The sequence below is a fragment of the Nannobrachium achirus genome, assembly GCF_963921795.1.
Source record: "Nannobrachium achirus genome assembly, chromosome: 23".
Lineage (NCBI taxonomy): Eukaryota > Metazoa > Chordata > Actinopteri > Myctophiformes > Myctophidae > Nannobrachium > Nannobrachium achirus.
Genome location: NC_137830.1, coordinates 34874500 through 34890414, shown reverse-complemented (window position 1 = coordinate 34890414; position 15915 = coordinate 34874500). Strand labels below are relative to the sequence as shown.

General features: G+C 41.8%; 1 protein-coding gene across 1 annotated transcript in view; it reads left to right on the top strand.

The window, feature by feature from the left end:
- pcloa (piccolo presynaptic cytomatrix protein a) overlaps positions 1–15915 on the top strand; it is a gene marked incomplete at both ends in the record, with an annotated part of 108645 nt that overhangs the window by 57758 nt on the left and 34972 nt on the right. The window contains 5 exons of the mRNA XM_080754347.1: positions 442–2470; positions 4210–4257; positions 7365–7447; positions 11896–11971; positions 14340–14465. Coding sequence (XP_080610473.1) covers positions 442–2470; positions 4210–4257; positions 7365–7447; positions 11896–11971; positions 14340–14465 — 2362 coding nt within the window. The remainder of the gene's footprint in view (positions 1–441; positions 2471–4209; positions 4258–7364; positions 7448–11895; positions 11972–14339; positions 14466–15915) is intronic.

Genomic DNA, 15915 nt, shown 5'->3' with positions numbered 1-15915 from the left:
CTGTCTGCCCCACCAAACATGATGGCATGCAAAAATCTAAAATCTCAAAAATATGAAACTATTTGAAATGTTATGCTACAACTAGGTAGATGGATAGATAAACTGATAAGATATTAGAGAGAGAGAGAGATAGATAGGTGTAAAACTGTTGTTTGTATTGCATGTTATAGGTATAAGTGTGCCAAAAAGTTTTCTATGCATTTCGGGTGTTTTAGGGGGTTTGTCCCCCCATTTTTTCACGGCATGGGCTGGAGGTGACCCCCCTATCATTTCTTCCTGCCCCACTTAGTGCTAAAGGCTAGATCCGGCCCTGAAAGTGAACCTTATTTGCTATTTCTCTGTAGATTGTAATACGATGAAAATACAGTATATATATATATATATATATATATTTCAACTCTGTTCCCACTCATGTCCATTCTCTTGTGTTTTTGTACCCAGGGTAAAGGCTCCGGCAGCACCCCGACAGGCACCCAGAAGAAGGTGAAGAGGACGCTCCCCAACCCGCCGTCTGAAGACGAGTCGACCACCACCGGGCAGACGGCGTACAGCACCGGTTCCGCCCGGCGGAGAATGTGCCGCAACTCCAACATGGCGCGCGCTAAGATCCTGCAAGACATCGACCGCGAGCTGGACCTGGTGGAGCGCGAGTCCTCCAAGCTCCGCAAGAAGCAGGCTGAGCTGGACGAGGAGGAGAAAGAGATCGACGCCAAGCTTCGATACCTGGAGATGGGCATCAACCGCAGGAAAGATGCTCTTCTGATGGAACGAGAGAAGAGGGAAAGGGCTTATCTGCAGAGCGTGGCAGAGGACAGAGACTACATGTCGGACAGCGAGGTCAGTAACATTCGGGAGACGAGCCACGTAGACGGTGAAGATGAGGAGCTGGGGAGTCACGGCCTTGAGCGGCCCCGTACTGCACCGCAGTCGGAACTGGACGACTTTGTCCCACCTCAGACCAAGCATGACTATGGGAAATACTCTTACCAGTATCCTCAAAGCCAATACCAGCAGTCCCTCTACCAGACCCCCCAGTCCTACCAGTCCCAGTCTCTATACTCGTCTGTCCCCTCCCTCACTGCCGCCCAGCAGCAGAGCTATCAGCAGATGCTTCTGCTGCAGCAGAAAGCAGCGAGGCAAGCAGCGCTCCTCTCAGAGCTAGAGGAAACCAAATATGAAATCATCAGCCGCCAGCCTGACCCCACATCATCTGCCTTCCTTGGTGTCAAGTACGACAAATATGGCAACCACCTCGACCTCCGAGCTTTGGATTCGGTAAGCATTGCAAGCAGCCCCATGTCGGCTGTCTCCGATTCCTATTACACGGACGTGGAACACCACACGCCTCGGAGTTACATGCTCCTAGAGGACGCCGCGGAACTGGCCAAGGGCTCCGCTGGCTTGTCGTCGGCCTATAGCCTCGCTGAGAGGGAGCTGGCCAAGGCGGAGAAGCTGCTGCGCCGAAGTGCTGCAGATCTTGGGTCGACCGACTACCTGGGGTCCACGTCCAGGCTTCACACCTACGGCAAGGAGGACGAAGACTCCATGGAGGAACCCTATGAACTGAAGCTCCTGAAGCAACAGCTGAAGCAGGAGTTCAGGAGGAGTACGGGTGGAACGGACGGCTTGGATCTCGGTCTGTCCCACCACTATTACACCCCAAGCTCTGGCATCTCCAGCTACTCCCAGAGGCACTACCCCAAGACGGAGAAGTACAGCATCAGTCGGCTCACTTTGGAGAAGCAGGCGGCTAAGAACCTCCCCGCATCCATGCTCTACCAAAAACACAAGACTCCTCTGATGGATCCGAAGATCTCCAAGTATTCCTCTATGACAGACGGAAGGGGTTTGGATACAGATTATAATTATCTTGGGTCCACCGGTGGATCCCCAAGATCCAGCAGACTCATGCAGGACGAGATCACCTTCGGCCTGCGCAAGAACATTGCAGAGCAGCAGCAAAAATACCTGGGCTCTACTTTAGGTGCCAACTTGGCCGGGTCCCTAAACATGGGCCAGAGCTTGGGCCTGGACTCTGCATATCCCAGTGGCAGCCGCTCCAGACCCTCGTCCAGGCCGACTTCCTGCTATGGCCTGGACCTGTCCTTAAAGAGAGACCCGTCCAGCTCTTCCCTGAGGCTCAAGGGGGACGGTGAGGCATCTGGGGACTACCAAACCCCCTCAGGTCGTGCCAAGCCCACCAGCCTGCCCATCGTACAAGGCGGGCGTGGCCGACTCCCCATTGTGGCTCAGAACTCGGAGGAAGAGAGTCCGCTGAGTCCCGTGGGGCAGCCTATGGGCATGGCGCGGGCATCGGCGGGTCCTTTGCCGCCCATCTCGGCAGATTCAAGGGACCAGTTTGGCTCATGCCTTTCTCTGCAGGAGCAGCAGCATCTCAGGGAGGAACCAACCAGGGGTAGGGGTTATGCTCTGATGGACGACCTCCAGGGAACCATGGATGATGGTGAAGGTAAAAAGCAAGCTGCATGTCATACAGTTGAACTTCTGCTACTGAATGTTGTATCTTTGAGGCTGTTGGAATGTGGCTTTATTTCTTTTTACATGCTTCTAGAATGTGTGAATTTATAAGAACTGTATCTGCATGAGTCTGTTTTCTTTTCTCCTCTTTATCTCAATGATCAACGTATTTTCAACACATTTTTTCATTGTTGAATTGTTTGCATGCATGATGTCTTGTCCACCTTGCTGTCATGCTTTGAGTTTGGAATTTTCTTTGGGTGTTTGCTTGAATGCATATGCATGTGCTGTGCTTCTGTCGATAGTACAATGTCTTTGTTTTAGCGCTACGTTGTGTGGGATGTATTCCTCTGTGAATAGCAACATCTCTCTTGCAGCAGCCTACAATGTATTTTAGACCATACCATCACTGCAGCCATTTGAATACACGAAAGATGTAGCTGTGTGCTTAAGTCTTAGAGAGATAGAGAGATATTTCCATAGTCCCTTTACTCCCTTAAATCCAGCTTGTTAAGCGTACAATGCTTGAGCAACTAAGAGCAGAATAATCCCTATTCGAAACTATGGTTAGACCTTTGCAAGCACATTTCCATTTGTATTTTATTTTATTCACACAAAAAGTGCCTCCCCACTATATATAAAAAAAAAAAAACATTTGTAACTTAACAGTACTAGCTTTCGATCTAGACTATGTTTTATGTATCATAATAATGTATGAAGTACAAATGTATACAGTATTATATTGTAGATTTGTATTATTGGAGAGAATTATTCAACATTTTAACATGTTCTGTTACTGTACTGTTAAAATGTACAAATATAGTTTCATATTAAAATGTGCTGTGATACCACACATTGGTCATCTAAGTAGTGTGTAGCTAACCTCAACATATCGTGAAGGTAAGACATGATCACAGGGACCTTGCATGTTTTGCTTGACCATATCTTGTTTCAAAATGCATGTTTTTGCATTTGGATGCGATATTACTGTGAGTGGAATAAATCTATAATCTTAACTTGCATGCCTTTGTGTGAGTGTTTGCATGGATATATTATCATATTTATGTGGCTTTGTATGTTGCAATGGCTGCATTAACACCTTCTGTTTATGAATACTAATTGACTACCCTATTCACCTTTAACACAAACATCTGCTGTTTCATCATTGCAGATGCATGTACAAAACAATCATGTTAAAGTTTTACATGTATGCACTTTGCCAATGGTCATTCTGTCATTCATAATTACAGTCATAAGAACTAAAATAAAATAATAAATACATGTTTATAATAAGACATTTTCAGAACAGTTTGGAACTGGGAAGTTTCTAGTTAACTGTGTAGTTAAAAATGGGTTTAAAACCCTGTTGTACTGACTACTGATGAAGATCTAATGATCTTTGAAACGTCTTCTTAATATATAATATATAATTTATTTAATATAAATAAAGAGCATCCTTTTTAAGTTTCAGACAGTGTGTGGGACCACTTTCCTTTTTTATTTAATATCAAAGATCCCTTTCTGAACAAACAAAAAATAATTCTGTCTACACCAGAATTCTTAGTACAAATTTAAATGTTTTCTGAAAAAAAAAAGTAATGTTTAGTCTTATTGCTTGGAGAAAAATAAAAATAAAATGTTCCCAGTTCTGATTTGTCTTGAATGTAGCATTTCGTGACCCATAAACAGGTGTCAGTGTTATGCATTTAAACCCTTTTGCCTTGATTCCAGGCCTAAGTGATTCCATGATGGCTTTGAACAGAGATGATCCAACCAATGGTAGAGTATTAGTTCAATTTATTTAGCTAATTATCTAATTCTGCCAGATGCACATCCATTTTCATAGAACCATGACTAAATGTTGGGGAACGTTTAAGGTATCCAGCAGACATTGACCACTTGGCGGTGCCCTAGTTAACAGGATTTCTGAAATAGATTACTGAATTAACAGGATTAACTGAAAGAGATATTCAGATAAATAAAAAAAATAAAACATACTGTAGTGCAGCGGTTCTCAACCTTCGGTTCTCAACCTTTTAATTATTGTTAATTATTAATCATCTTAGGACCCCCCAAAATAATTTGGGGGGTCCCGACCCACAGGTTGAGAACCACTGCTGTTGCGTAGCCTACATTCACAATAAAGTGTGACATCACTGCCACTAGAGGGCGCTATCCCCCTGGGTTACACAATTATTTTTTTGCTATTGGAATTTCCATAGGCAAATCTTAGATTGAGTCATATAAATAAACAAATTTACTCATATGGATATGAAGCATCAACTGGTGGTGGAAAAAGTACACATTTATCCAAAGAGTTAGAGAATTTAGATATATTCTTTCTCCAAGCACAGACGTTATAAAATGTAAATCGCTCTGGATTAACAGCGTCTGCTAAATGCTTAAATTGTAAATTGTAACTCAAATATCATAAACAACAGAGTCACATACCTGACAAAATAGCTGAGGTGATTTGTTAAGTTTTGGAACAGTTCTAATTTTGGCACCAAACTTTGAATTAGTTTTAGTCATCCGAAATGTTTTATTCTTCGACTAAATATAATATTTTTATCGTCTAACATAAACATTTTAGTCTAGTTTTTATCTGTCCACGAAATTGTCATAATAGTTAGTTTATTTAGGTTTAGTCATTATAGCTTAGTTTTTATTTTCATAAAGGTAGTCTTTGAATTAGTTTTAGTCATATTTTAGTCATCTGAAATGTTTTATTCTTCGACTAAATATAATATTTTTATCGTCTAACATAAACATTTTAGTCTAGTTTTTATCTGTCCATGAAATTGTCATAATATTTAGTTTATTTAGGTTTAGTCATTATAGCTTAGTTTTTATTTTCGTAAAGGTAGTCGACGAACATTTTTCATCATAGTTTTAGTCAACGAAATTAACACTGCTTATGACGAGATATAAGATTTATTTGCCTATGGGAATTCCAATATAAAAAAGAACTCTGTGACCCTGGTTGTGGGAGGGTCAGGACTTTGGTACTGTATTGACCTGAGTTTAGGGCAGTGGTAAAAGTACTCAAATGTTTTATTTATCTAAAAGTATCAATACTGCAATGTAGAAATACAATGTTACAAGTTAAAGTCCAGAATTCAAAATTAACTTGTGTAAAAGTACAAAAGTATTGGCATCAAAATATAATTAAAGTACCAAAAGTAAAAGTACACAGACAGAATGTCCCATTTCACAGGTTTCAAATGAAAACATATCTTTTGAATTTAGCAGAACTACAAGCTCACAATGCATCTCATCAGGATGCATTGTGAGCTTGTAGATCAGCTATTTTCAAATAGTCAAAGTTTAAACATATAGGGCTGAAGTGATACAATATTTGACTCTGAGATGCAGTGGAGTAAAAGGATAACATTTTTAGACCTCAAACGTGTACTTCAGCACAGTGCACCCGTAAATGTAAATACTTTTTTAAGTCCAGGTGTGCTTTGGGATTTTGGGACAACCACACGTTATTGTAATTTTTTATATCACATATATATCTTATAGATATATCTTATTATATATCAGTATGTTGAGGTGTAGTGTTTTCAGGAAAGCCAGACAGAGACCAGTATCCTTAATTGAATAATTTATTCAAGTTACAAACCGCAGTGAGTTGATGGCAGATACAATACCTAGCACCAAGTGCCTTTCAGACAGGATGTAAAGGCCTTTATTGCAAACCTGAATGGCTTGGCATCATACTACGTCATAGTGGAAAGCAAATAAATACATAAAACTTGACATTACAAATTTGGTGCCATATTCCGCACCCCATTGAATTCCACATCCTTCTAAAATGGGCTTGAATACATGAACAAGTTAAAATTGGATGGTATAGGCTGTGGCATCCTGCATAGCTTTGCACCGACAGGTGTTTTCCTTTTCTAAATATGGGATGTACCATGCCTACCTGCTGAATCCTACACCTATTCCAGCCCTACAAGTTCATAGCTGTATCACACTGCAGTTACACTGCATGGATATCTTTCTCCCTTGTGTTAACATGGGTGGATAGAGTTTAGCTGCGCTAGGCTAACAAGTTTGTGCATCAGGCCCTGCTGCAAGCTTTTAATAAACAACTGTTGACTCAGAATGATTACAGGAAATGATACATGAAACAACACATGAGGCACACTTGGTTATATAAGTTATACTATTATGTTATTATGTTAACTAAATGAAACAATACAGAAGGTACACTTGATTATATTATAGGTTATATGTTATAACTAAAATACTAATTAAATCACTCAACCTCACAAGCACATTAATTCCCCAATACAGAGGCTCCCTCAAAATATGTATATTTCACTTTGAACTTGTCATCCCTATTTTAGACATGCCATTATATGTGGGGATTTGTATCTTCTTTTTTTATAGCAAAAGTAACAGATACTTTTAACAACTATTTTCATTATAAATGCAGGTGTGCCTTGATATTTTGACTTAGTGTAGGCATTGGTCTTCAACAAAAATAGTGTGAAAATGACTGTGTTAGGTGTCTGTGTAGTGTGTACTGAACATGTATTATTCATAACTCAAGCTATTAGATCCAAATACCCGCCATTTTGTTCATCCTCTCCTCTTGTTATTTTATTTTGACGCCTTCACCCACTTCCCCGTTCAACAGATATTCATCTAAAAGACAGATTAACCTCAATTGACCTTTATTAAAGTGGTTTTCTGGCCTCTGCCTTCTCTATAGCATGTCCCTCTATTCTATAATTAATCTATAATTAATCTTGACCTCTCACTTTCCAGTATGCATGCCCCACCATCAGTGAATAGACCATCTGTGTTTTCATATTATATCAAAGGGCAGACTGTCATTTTGAAGTCATGCTTGTTTTCATACCTGAAAGCGTATCACCTGAGGCGAGAAGAGACCGACTGGTATGACAAACCTAGAGATGGACGGACAGAGAACGGACTGGAGAGGAGACAGGTGAGGTGACACACGCCCGCACGCACGCACGAGCGCGCGCGCACACACACACACACACACACACACACACACACACACACACACACACACACACACACACACACACACACACACACACACACACTAGGGCATTAACGACTTGTGATTTTTGCAAGTCGACTCGACTCAGTAAAAAGTTTAGTTGAAGTCGACTTTATCGTTTGATGACGTCATCACATTGATGGCATGAATGGGGGACAAAACCTGAAAATTACTTACCTCGAGGCGTCATAGAATAGCCTAAAGCTGGCCATACACTACACGATAATCGGGCCCGACTGAATCGGGTAGAATTAAACACTACAGGATCATTTTTTCAGATTATCTGGCCAGAGAATCTAAACGGGCTCACACTAGCCGTTTTGAACAGTCGGGCGCACCGCACGCTACAGGATTCTATTCCGATTGAGTCGGGCCCAAACACAGCAATAATAAATAAATAATTTATATAATGAATACAAAACGTCACTGTTCCGAGAGCTTCGCCTTGCAACACGCGCGCAGACGCACATACAAACAAACACATTATGCTATCCACTCACAAACACACCATTGCCTCACGCAACGAACAAAAAAAAAGCTTCAAATGATACTATGACTATGAGTTCACTTTGACGCGTTTCATGTTCATCCATGGATCAACTCTGATCGACTTTCCCCCTCTCTCTCCACTGCTAAAGTCAAGTGCTGCGCGCTGTCTGCTGGTGCTTCTCATGGTGTCTGATTTATGATTAGTCGTATGACTGTGTTGCGCAGAGAACATCAGATCTCCAAGATCAAACTGCGTCCCTCCGCGCCACATTGTAGGGTTTGTAGATCAGGCAGTGGGCGTGTAGGCCTACTTGCACTCGTGCGCTGTTCCCACTCCAGTCTGCGCCTGACGGACTGGTAGTGACTATTTCTGCTGATATAAAACAAACTCGCGACCATTGAGTTTTAATTCCCATCGCAAGCAATCATGATATAACCTGGGAGGATGGATGTGGATCATTATTTGAAATAATAAGCAGTGTATTTATGTGTATTGCTTTTTTTGGGGGGGGGGGGACTAGTTTTCAGTCCCAAATATACTGTAGGCCTAATGCTTTAAAAAGGACAGGCCTATTAGGCCTATATCCATTATGTTTCTTTCATGTCCGCTCCAGGTTTATCATTGTCAGTTTTGATAAAGTCATTTTATTTTATAATAGTTAAGGTAACGTGCGCGCATATTTTCTAAACCTGCTGTCTGTTAAAATACGAAACGCCTGGCTATGCGGGGCGCGCTGTGCCCGGAGCAGCCAGGAGTTGTTAACCCAGCTGGTAGATCAAACAACGAGTTGATGATGGCCCATTAATTAAACTACACGCTGTACCTATGGCCAATTGGAATTTGAAAGGAGTAGAGATTACATAACTGCACCGTGCATGGACCATCAGAGAAAGTGACTGACGTGGGGTGAGCTGCTGTTGTAGGCTGCTTCCACCACGGACGGTTCAAGTTCAAGACAGGTTCAAGTTCAAGGCAGGCACGTGTCTGCTTTTACTTTAGTGGCCATGGCCTATAGGCTTTCAATCATGATTTCCCCTGTCTTTTAACAAATTATCGCGGTGTGGGCGGATGGATCAATCAAATATAGACTAATCATTAAAAAAAGATCCGAGGGCATGGAGATCCAAATCCAATGTCCCAGAGAGAGAGAGAGAGAGAGAGAGAGAGAGAGAGAGAGAGAGAGAGAGAGAGAGAGAGAGAGAGAGAGAGGACGGTTCTGTCTGGTCCATTTGAAGAACTCTCTCTCTCTTTGAGGTGGAAACATGGAGAATGCACAGGTTTATCATACATTTGAGAGTGAGAACCATAAGTTTAATGTAACTTAATTGGAGTTGGAGGAGGAGAGCAGAGCTGGAAAGTTATTAGCGAGTCCAGACTTGCACTAATTGGTTTGGCCTAGTTTTACGTCTTTGTTGATTGATTGATAGCTCTGTCACTCAGATGCTCAGAGACTTGCGTCTATCAGCGGCTGCTGTAGGCCTACCTATTTTCAATCAGTCCCCTGCTGCTATTCCAGACCAGTACTGATCCAGGAAAATATCAAACATGTTTGAAAAGAGTCGGGCAACCCCCGATCGTCCTCCGAGCCACTCGGCTGGGCACCGAGTGGATCTGTGAGACCTCACGCTAGACGACGTTCATGCCCGATTGTCGGGCCCGTTTCAGTCGGTGGCAGCCCGATTGTCGGGGGGGTAATTAAATAGCCCGATTATCGGCTAGTGTGCGGCCAGCTTAAGCCACATACATGGGCAACTGGCGGCCCGGGGGCCACATGCGGCCCCCACCTTCACTTAATGCGGCCCACATGCAGGTTAATACCGGAATACTGATATTATTGATTTCAGCTGTTACAATTCCAAACATGACCAGCTTTAATTCCATCAGTCTATCTTAATAACTAGTATAGTAGTATTAAAATGTATTTTTTTATGTCCAATGTATTTTATATTTATTTAGGTTCATAAAGTTAACATGAGTATATAACTAAATTAGTTTGAAATTAAATCAAAATGTCACATTTAATTAAAAAAAAGTACAAAAAATAATTCAGGATCCCAATTCAAAAGAAGAAAAATTAGCCGATCTACAAGCTCAAAACGCATCGCAGCGAGATGCGTTTTGAGCTTGTAGATCTGCTATTTTTGCTTCTTTTGTATGAGATACTAGAATGACAAAGTTGGACATAGCATTATGCAATGTGGCCCTCTGGATTGAAGGTGGAAATATAGCGGCCCTCGCCATCATCAAAGTTGCCCACCCCTGAAGGTGATCCTTTCTCCCTTAATATGGCCTTTGTTTTTATGTTAATATCATAGATTCCACTCTAACCATTGAACAATAATAATCTTAATTCCTATATAATGTTGGATCCAACAGGATAAAGTTGGTGGCTACTGTTCGGACTTCTGACTGCAGTCACTGCACTGTCTGTACAACCTGTCAATGTGGTTTAGGGTTAGGGTTAGGGTTAACAGAGTGGAGAGCACACGCACATCTGACGTTTAATTTATTCATTATTTTTTCCGACTTTAGACTTTCCCTGGTGGGAGTCCACTTGTGTAATGAAGTTGACTGAGTCAACTTGTCGACTTTTTGGTTAATGCCTTAACACACACACACACACACACACACACACACACACACACACACACACACACACACACACACACACACACACACACACACACACACACACACACACACACACACACACACTCTCCCAGGCCACCACACAATTCAACATAAGAGTATATGGGTCCCTTCCATAACTCTGAACTAGATAGACCACTCTACATCTGGGCATTAGATGGGCTATACATTCCCGGCTGAGAGGTAACATAACCAAAGCAGAGTTGTTAATGATCTATTCTAAAACAACCTGACACTTCACATAATCTTGCACTACTGCCACCTGCTGGGGTTAGCGAGCAGCAGTCTCAATGCATTCATAAATATGTCAAAAAGCTGAATTTAATTTACGCTTACTCATTGTCATTTTTTTAACTCAAAGTAAAAGTAAAAGTATAGCATTTAACAATTACTTTAAAAATACAGACCCTCAAAAAAACTACTCTTGAGTAGAGTACTTACTTGAGTACTTTTACTTGAGTATTTTACACCTCCAATCACGAGTTATATCACTGTACAGTACTTGTATTTAGTAAGTATTACTGTACAAGTTATTACTCCCCCCTAGTGACATTTCTAAGGGGTATTTCGTTATAATATTGTGTGAGTGCAGATGCTTAGAAAGAACAGATGTACAAGATAACAATGCCTTACATAACAACATGTTGATAGCTTGTACTGTAGATCTGCTCTTTTTTTCACATGTGACAACCTGCTATGGAGTATAAATCATAGGCTCGATATAGTCTTATCTCTGTCCAAACAGTCACCTAAGCACCTGCAGTACCGTATCTTCCGGACTATAAGGCGCTATAAGCCTTTAATTTTCTCAAAAAACTACAGTGCGCCTTAAAGTCCAGTGCGCCTTATATATGGATCATTCATTGACATTGACATTCCCTTTAGCACAGCTCCATCTGTTGGATGCATATTGCAACGGTAGCTTTGTGTGCGCCTTATAGTCCGGTGCGCCTTATATATGAAAACAGTTCGAAAATAGACCATTCATTGACAGTGCGCCTTATAGTCCGGTGCGCCTTATAGTCCGGAAAATACGGTAATTCACAGAACATTTATGTCCACTTTCTGTCAGTCTGTTCATTATTAAAAGGTACGTCGATGACACCTCTTTGTTGTGTGTGTGTGTGTGTGTGTGTGTGTGTGTGTGTGTGTGTGTGTGTGTGTGTGTGTGTGTGTGTGTGTGTGTGTGTGTGTGTGTGTGTGTGCGTGTGTGCGCGTGTGTGTCTAGGGGAAAGGTCCATACTACCCGTTCCCTCACATCAGAGTGAACCTGCAGAGGGATCCTAAAGACCGCAGTGTTTCAGGTAAAGGACGACCACAACTGTGTTGTGTTGCCAGGTCTGCGACTTTGGGCTTTAGGGTCCCTTCACTTTTCGGGGTTTGATCCGGTCGGGAGTGGAAACCACTTTATGTCATGTTGTAGTCCTAGACGGACTACATTTGGCCGGAACTATCAAACCGGATATAGTTTTACTTTTAACCCAAAATATTCCCTTGCACCCAAGGACATACTTTTAGGGCCTACCTAATAAACCCCTTGATGTGGCGTAGTTTTGCTTTCGGAAAATTTGTTTGGTATATGCATCTTTTAGTCCAACTCGTAGCGACTGGCAAGACTACACTAGGCTACTTGAGCATTTTAATAGGGATTGGGGAAACAAACGGTGGGAAACAAAACAAAGCGACTCCGCTTATTCTGCTTGTGGTTTCCGCCTAGACCGGATCAACGGCCCGTTGTAAACGAACACCAGGCTTTCCCCCAGAAAGCCTGGTGAGGCGAGGTTATCTAAAGTGTAATTGCTTATTTGGGCTTGTTTCCAAATGTTTTGATTGTTTAAAACAGTGGTTCTCATATTTTCATTTGAGATCGTTTTGAAAATAGCAGATCAACAAGCTCACAGCAGTGAGTCATGACCAGTGGGAGCCTGTGCTCACTCAACGGAGGAGGCAGCACACTATCACAATCAGAATAATCTATATTGTCTTAACTCATATGCTGCCATTTAACAATACCTTCGTACTCTTTAACTGCCATTCGTCTCCATAGACTTCCATGTAATTCATAGTGCACGGATCATGCACACCCATGCCTAGATAATGCACCACGTGTGTCCACATTGCTCACAGCTTTCAAACAAAAAAATCCGAATGGAAATCCGTTCAGGCATTCATGAGATAGCAGCCATTATGTTTTACACTGTTGTGAGCTTGGAGGTCTGCTACCTGAGTTGTATGGGGGTTGTATGGGGGTTAAACAAGCAATTTCGCGATCGCTATCATGCCTACTAACGTTTTTGGGGTCCAAAAAAAATTAAAAAAAAAAAAAAAAAAAAAAAAAAAACATTTTTTTTTTTTTTTTTTTTTATTCACGGGATTCACGGGCGTGGCAGGGTGGGACAACGGGATTTTTAAGGGATTCACGTTTTTGGCAGTTAATGAGTTAATAAGTAAGCTTAAACCACTTGCTTCACAAGTGCAATGTTGGTGTAACTAAGAGATTTTGAGGGCATCTTTTACAGATTAATATACGTTTAAAAAATTATTGTTGTGCAATATTTACGGGTTTTATTGCGGTCACCGGTCCCTTCTCTTATAGAAAAGCGCTGGATATATTCCAGGTATTATTATTATTATTATAGAGCGGATCATTTATTTTCTGTCTCTGGAGTGGGTGGAGAAATGGAGGATGGGGGGCTGTGATTGGCGGAACACTAGCGGGACACTAGCTTGAAAGTTCAGCTTGTACCAATTTTGAATCTACGGCGGTGCTTTTTATTGTCTAACGCCACAGCGCTAAGGAAAAAAAACAAAAAACTTTTACATAGACAATGCATAGCACCAAAGCTGTATGTGTGTGTGTATACACACACACACACACACACACACACACACACACACACACACACACACACACACCGGTCCATATACATAATCTATATGAAGTTGAGACGTGTCTGTCTGTGGTCACAGTTACTTTGTCTTTCCTTCTGTCTCGTATGTCTCAAGTCAGGTGAGTGTGTGTGAGAGAGAGAGAGAGAGAGAGAGAGAGAGAGAGAGAGAGAGAGAGAGAGAGAGAGAGAGAGAGAGAGAGAGAGAGAGAGAGAGAGAAATGCCCAGAGGTCAGAGGTCATACTGTAGCTGTGTGGGTCAGGGACGTGAGTTGCAGAGGCCCTCATTGCGCGCTATAGAGAGCGATCTCTCTCTATAGTGCTGCTGCTACTCAAAGATTTGCCATTTCAGATCATGACAAGTGACAAGCCAGTGGGCCAATTACATGAGTTATATTTCGTCGTTGTCGGGTGGAAACCTTGTATGTCCAAAACCGTTTGTTTTGTATTTATCATTTAAAAAATGAATTAAACTAGTGAAAACAGACGATCTACAAGCACACAATGCCTCGCACCGCAGTAGGGCTTTGCTTTGCGAAGAAATGTACACATTTAAAACTTGGAGATACGAGGTTTCTGCCCGACAGTGACGATTTACTTTGTTGGCCGCCTAGCCCCCAAAATGGAACGAAGGCCGACATTTTATTTATTTATTTTTCCTAATGGCCGGGAATGAACCATTCGTTCGGCAGTTGGCCCGCTTTTCCCAATGGCCAGCACGTCCCTGGTGTGTGTGCACATCTCAATGCTTGTGAAAGGAATGTCTTTGTTTCTCTGGGACCAGGAAATGGATTAGGTATCCGCGTGGTCGGAGGGAAGGAGGTTCCGGGAAGCAACGGAGACATCGGAGCGTATGTGGCCAAGGTTTTACCTGGCGGTGCCGCAGAACAAACCGGAAAGATTTTGGAGGGTAAGTCTGTGTGAAAAAGAAACAACAACAGCCCTTGTCTTTCTATCCTTTTTCATCGTCCTCCCCTGTGTAAATATATGAGTTTTATGTGTGTAATACTTTTCTATGGCAGCCACGTTGATATGAAATGAAAGTAGGGTAAACACACTTATTAACCGCTTACTAAACTTAATCTAAATGTATCCTTTTTTTTTACCTCTATACCAAGTCTCTTCAATGAAAAGCTTGCTGTCGCCTCTATTTAACCAGGGGTGGTCCCACTGAGATTCATATTTGCTTTTATGAGGGAGCCCTATAGCCAAGAAGGCAGCATAAAAGGTTCCACATAAAAGAAACGGCAACACAAAACAACAACATAAAAGTTCCTATAAAAAGATTCACCTATGCAATGCCATATTTCTTTTAGCCTAAGCTTTTTTTTTTTTAAGATTTATCTTATCTTTATAGCCTGACCGTTATATAGGGCCAATACATTATCAACAATTGCAATGCAGCTGATGTGTCCAATCTTTTTACCTTTTAAAAATGTTCAAAAATAGCGCATCAACAAACTCACAATTGACCTTGAATTCAGTTTCACTTAAATTTTGTTCCCTATTTTGGACATGTCATTATTCTCAAAAAGTTTCAAACATAAAAAGATATGGAAACACATGACACCTTATGTTTTTCCGGTTCAAATCTGCTGCCGGGCCAATCAAATGAAGCTATGAGAAACAAACCGGGAACAGGAAATGTTTATGCTACAGTAACTACAGTTTTGCGCAGGAGCCTAGTCTCACCATGGACATACGTACAAACAATGTATTCCAAGAATTACTTGAAAAAACTTGACTTGATTCCACACGTTTATGGGTAGGATGACCTGACACCCCTGGTTTGGGAATTATTTTTGGGATCACAGACCATCCAGTGATTCTCTCTTGACTGGATCATAAAACTTGATCTAACTGAACCCAACGCTCTACTGAACTAGGAAGACATTAACAGCTACGGCCCATTTTGTAGGCCTTGTAGTAGAAACAAACACATGTTGATGTCTGTGACGTTCCAGCAGTGAAGATGTGTCTGTCTGTGGTTCTGTTCATTGAGACATTGATTTGGACGTCCTGTCGGGACCGAACAGAAGGCCTGTAATGTGCTGTGGCACAGCCAACATGATGACAGCAGAACACAATGTCTCACAGTGGTGTGTGTGAACGGTGTCAAACATAGCGGGGAGTGACAGCGCAAGCGCGCGCGCACAGTACCGTTGTTTCTTGTTGAGATTGGCACATTTCCTGGGGCAAGCTGCCCAGATCATGTCACACGGGTCTTCTTTTTTTTCACTCTCAAAAAGCACCTGCAATGTAGTGCATTTGAAACTACATTGCAGTGCACATCATGGGGTGATCACTGCTTGCCTTCTGTGAATTGTTTTATTTTTATTTTTGTTTATTTTCTTTTTATT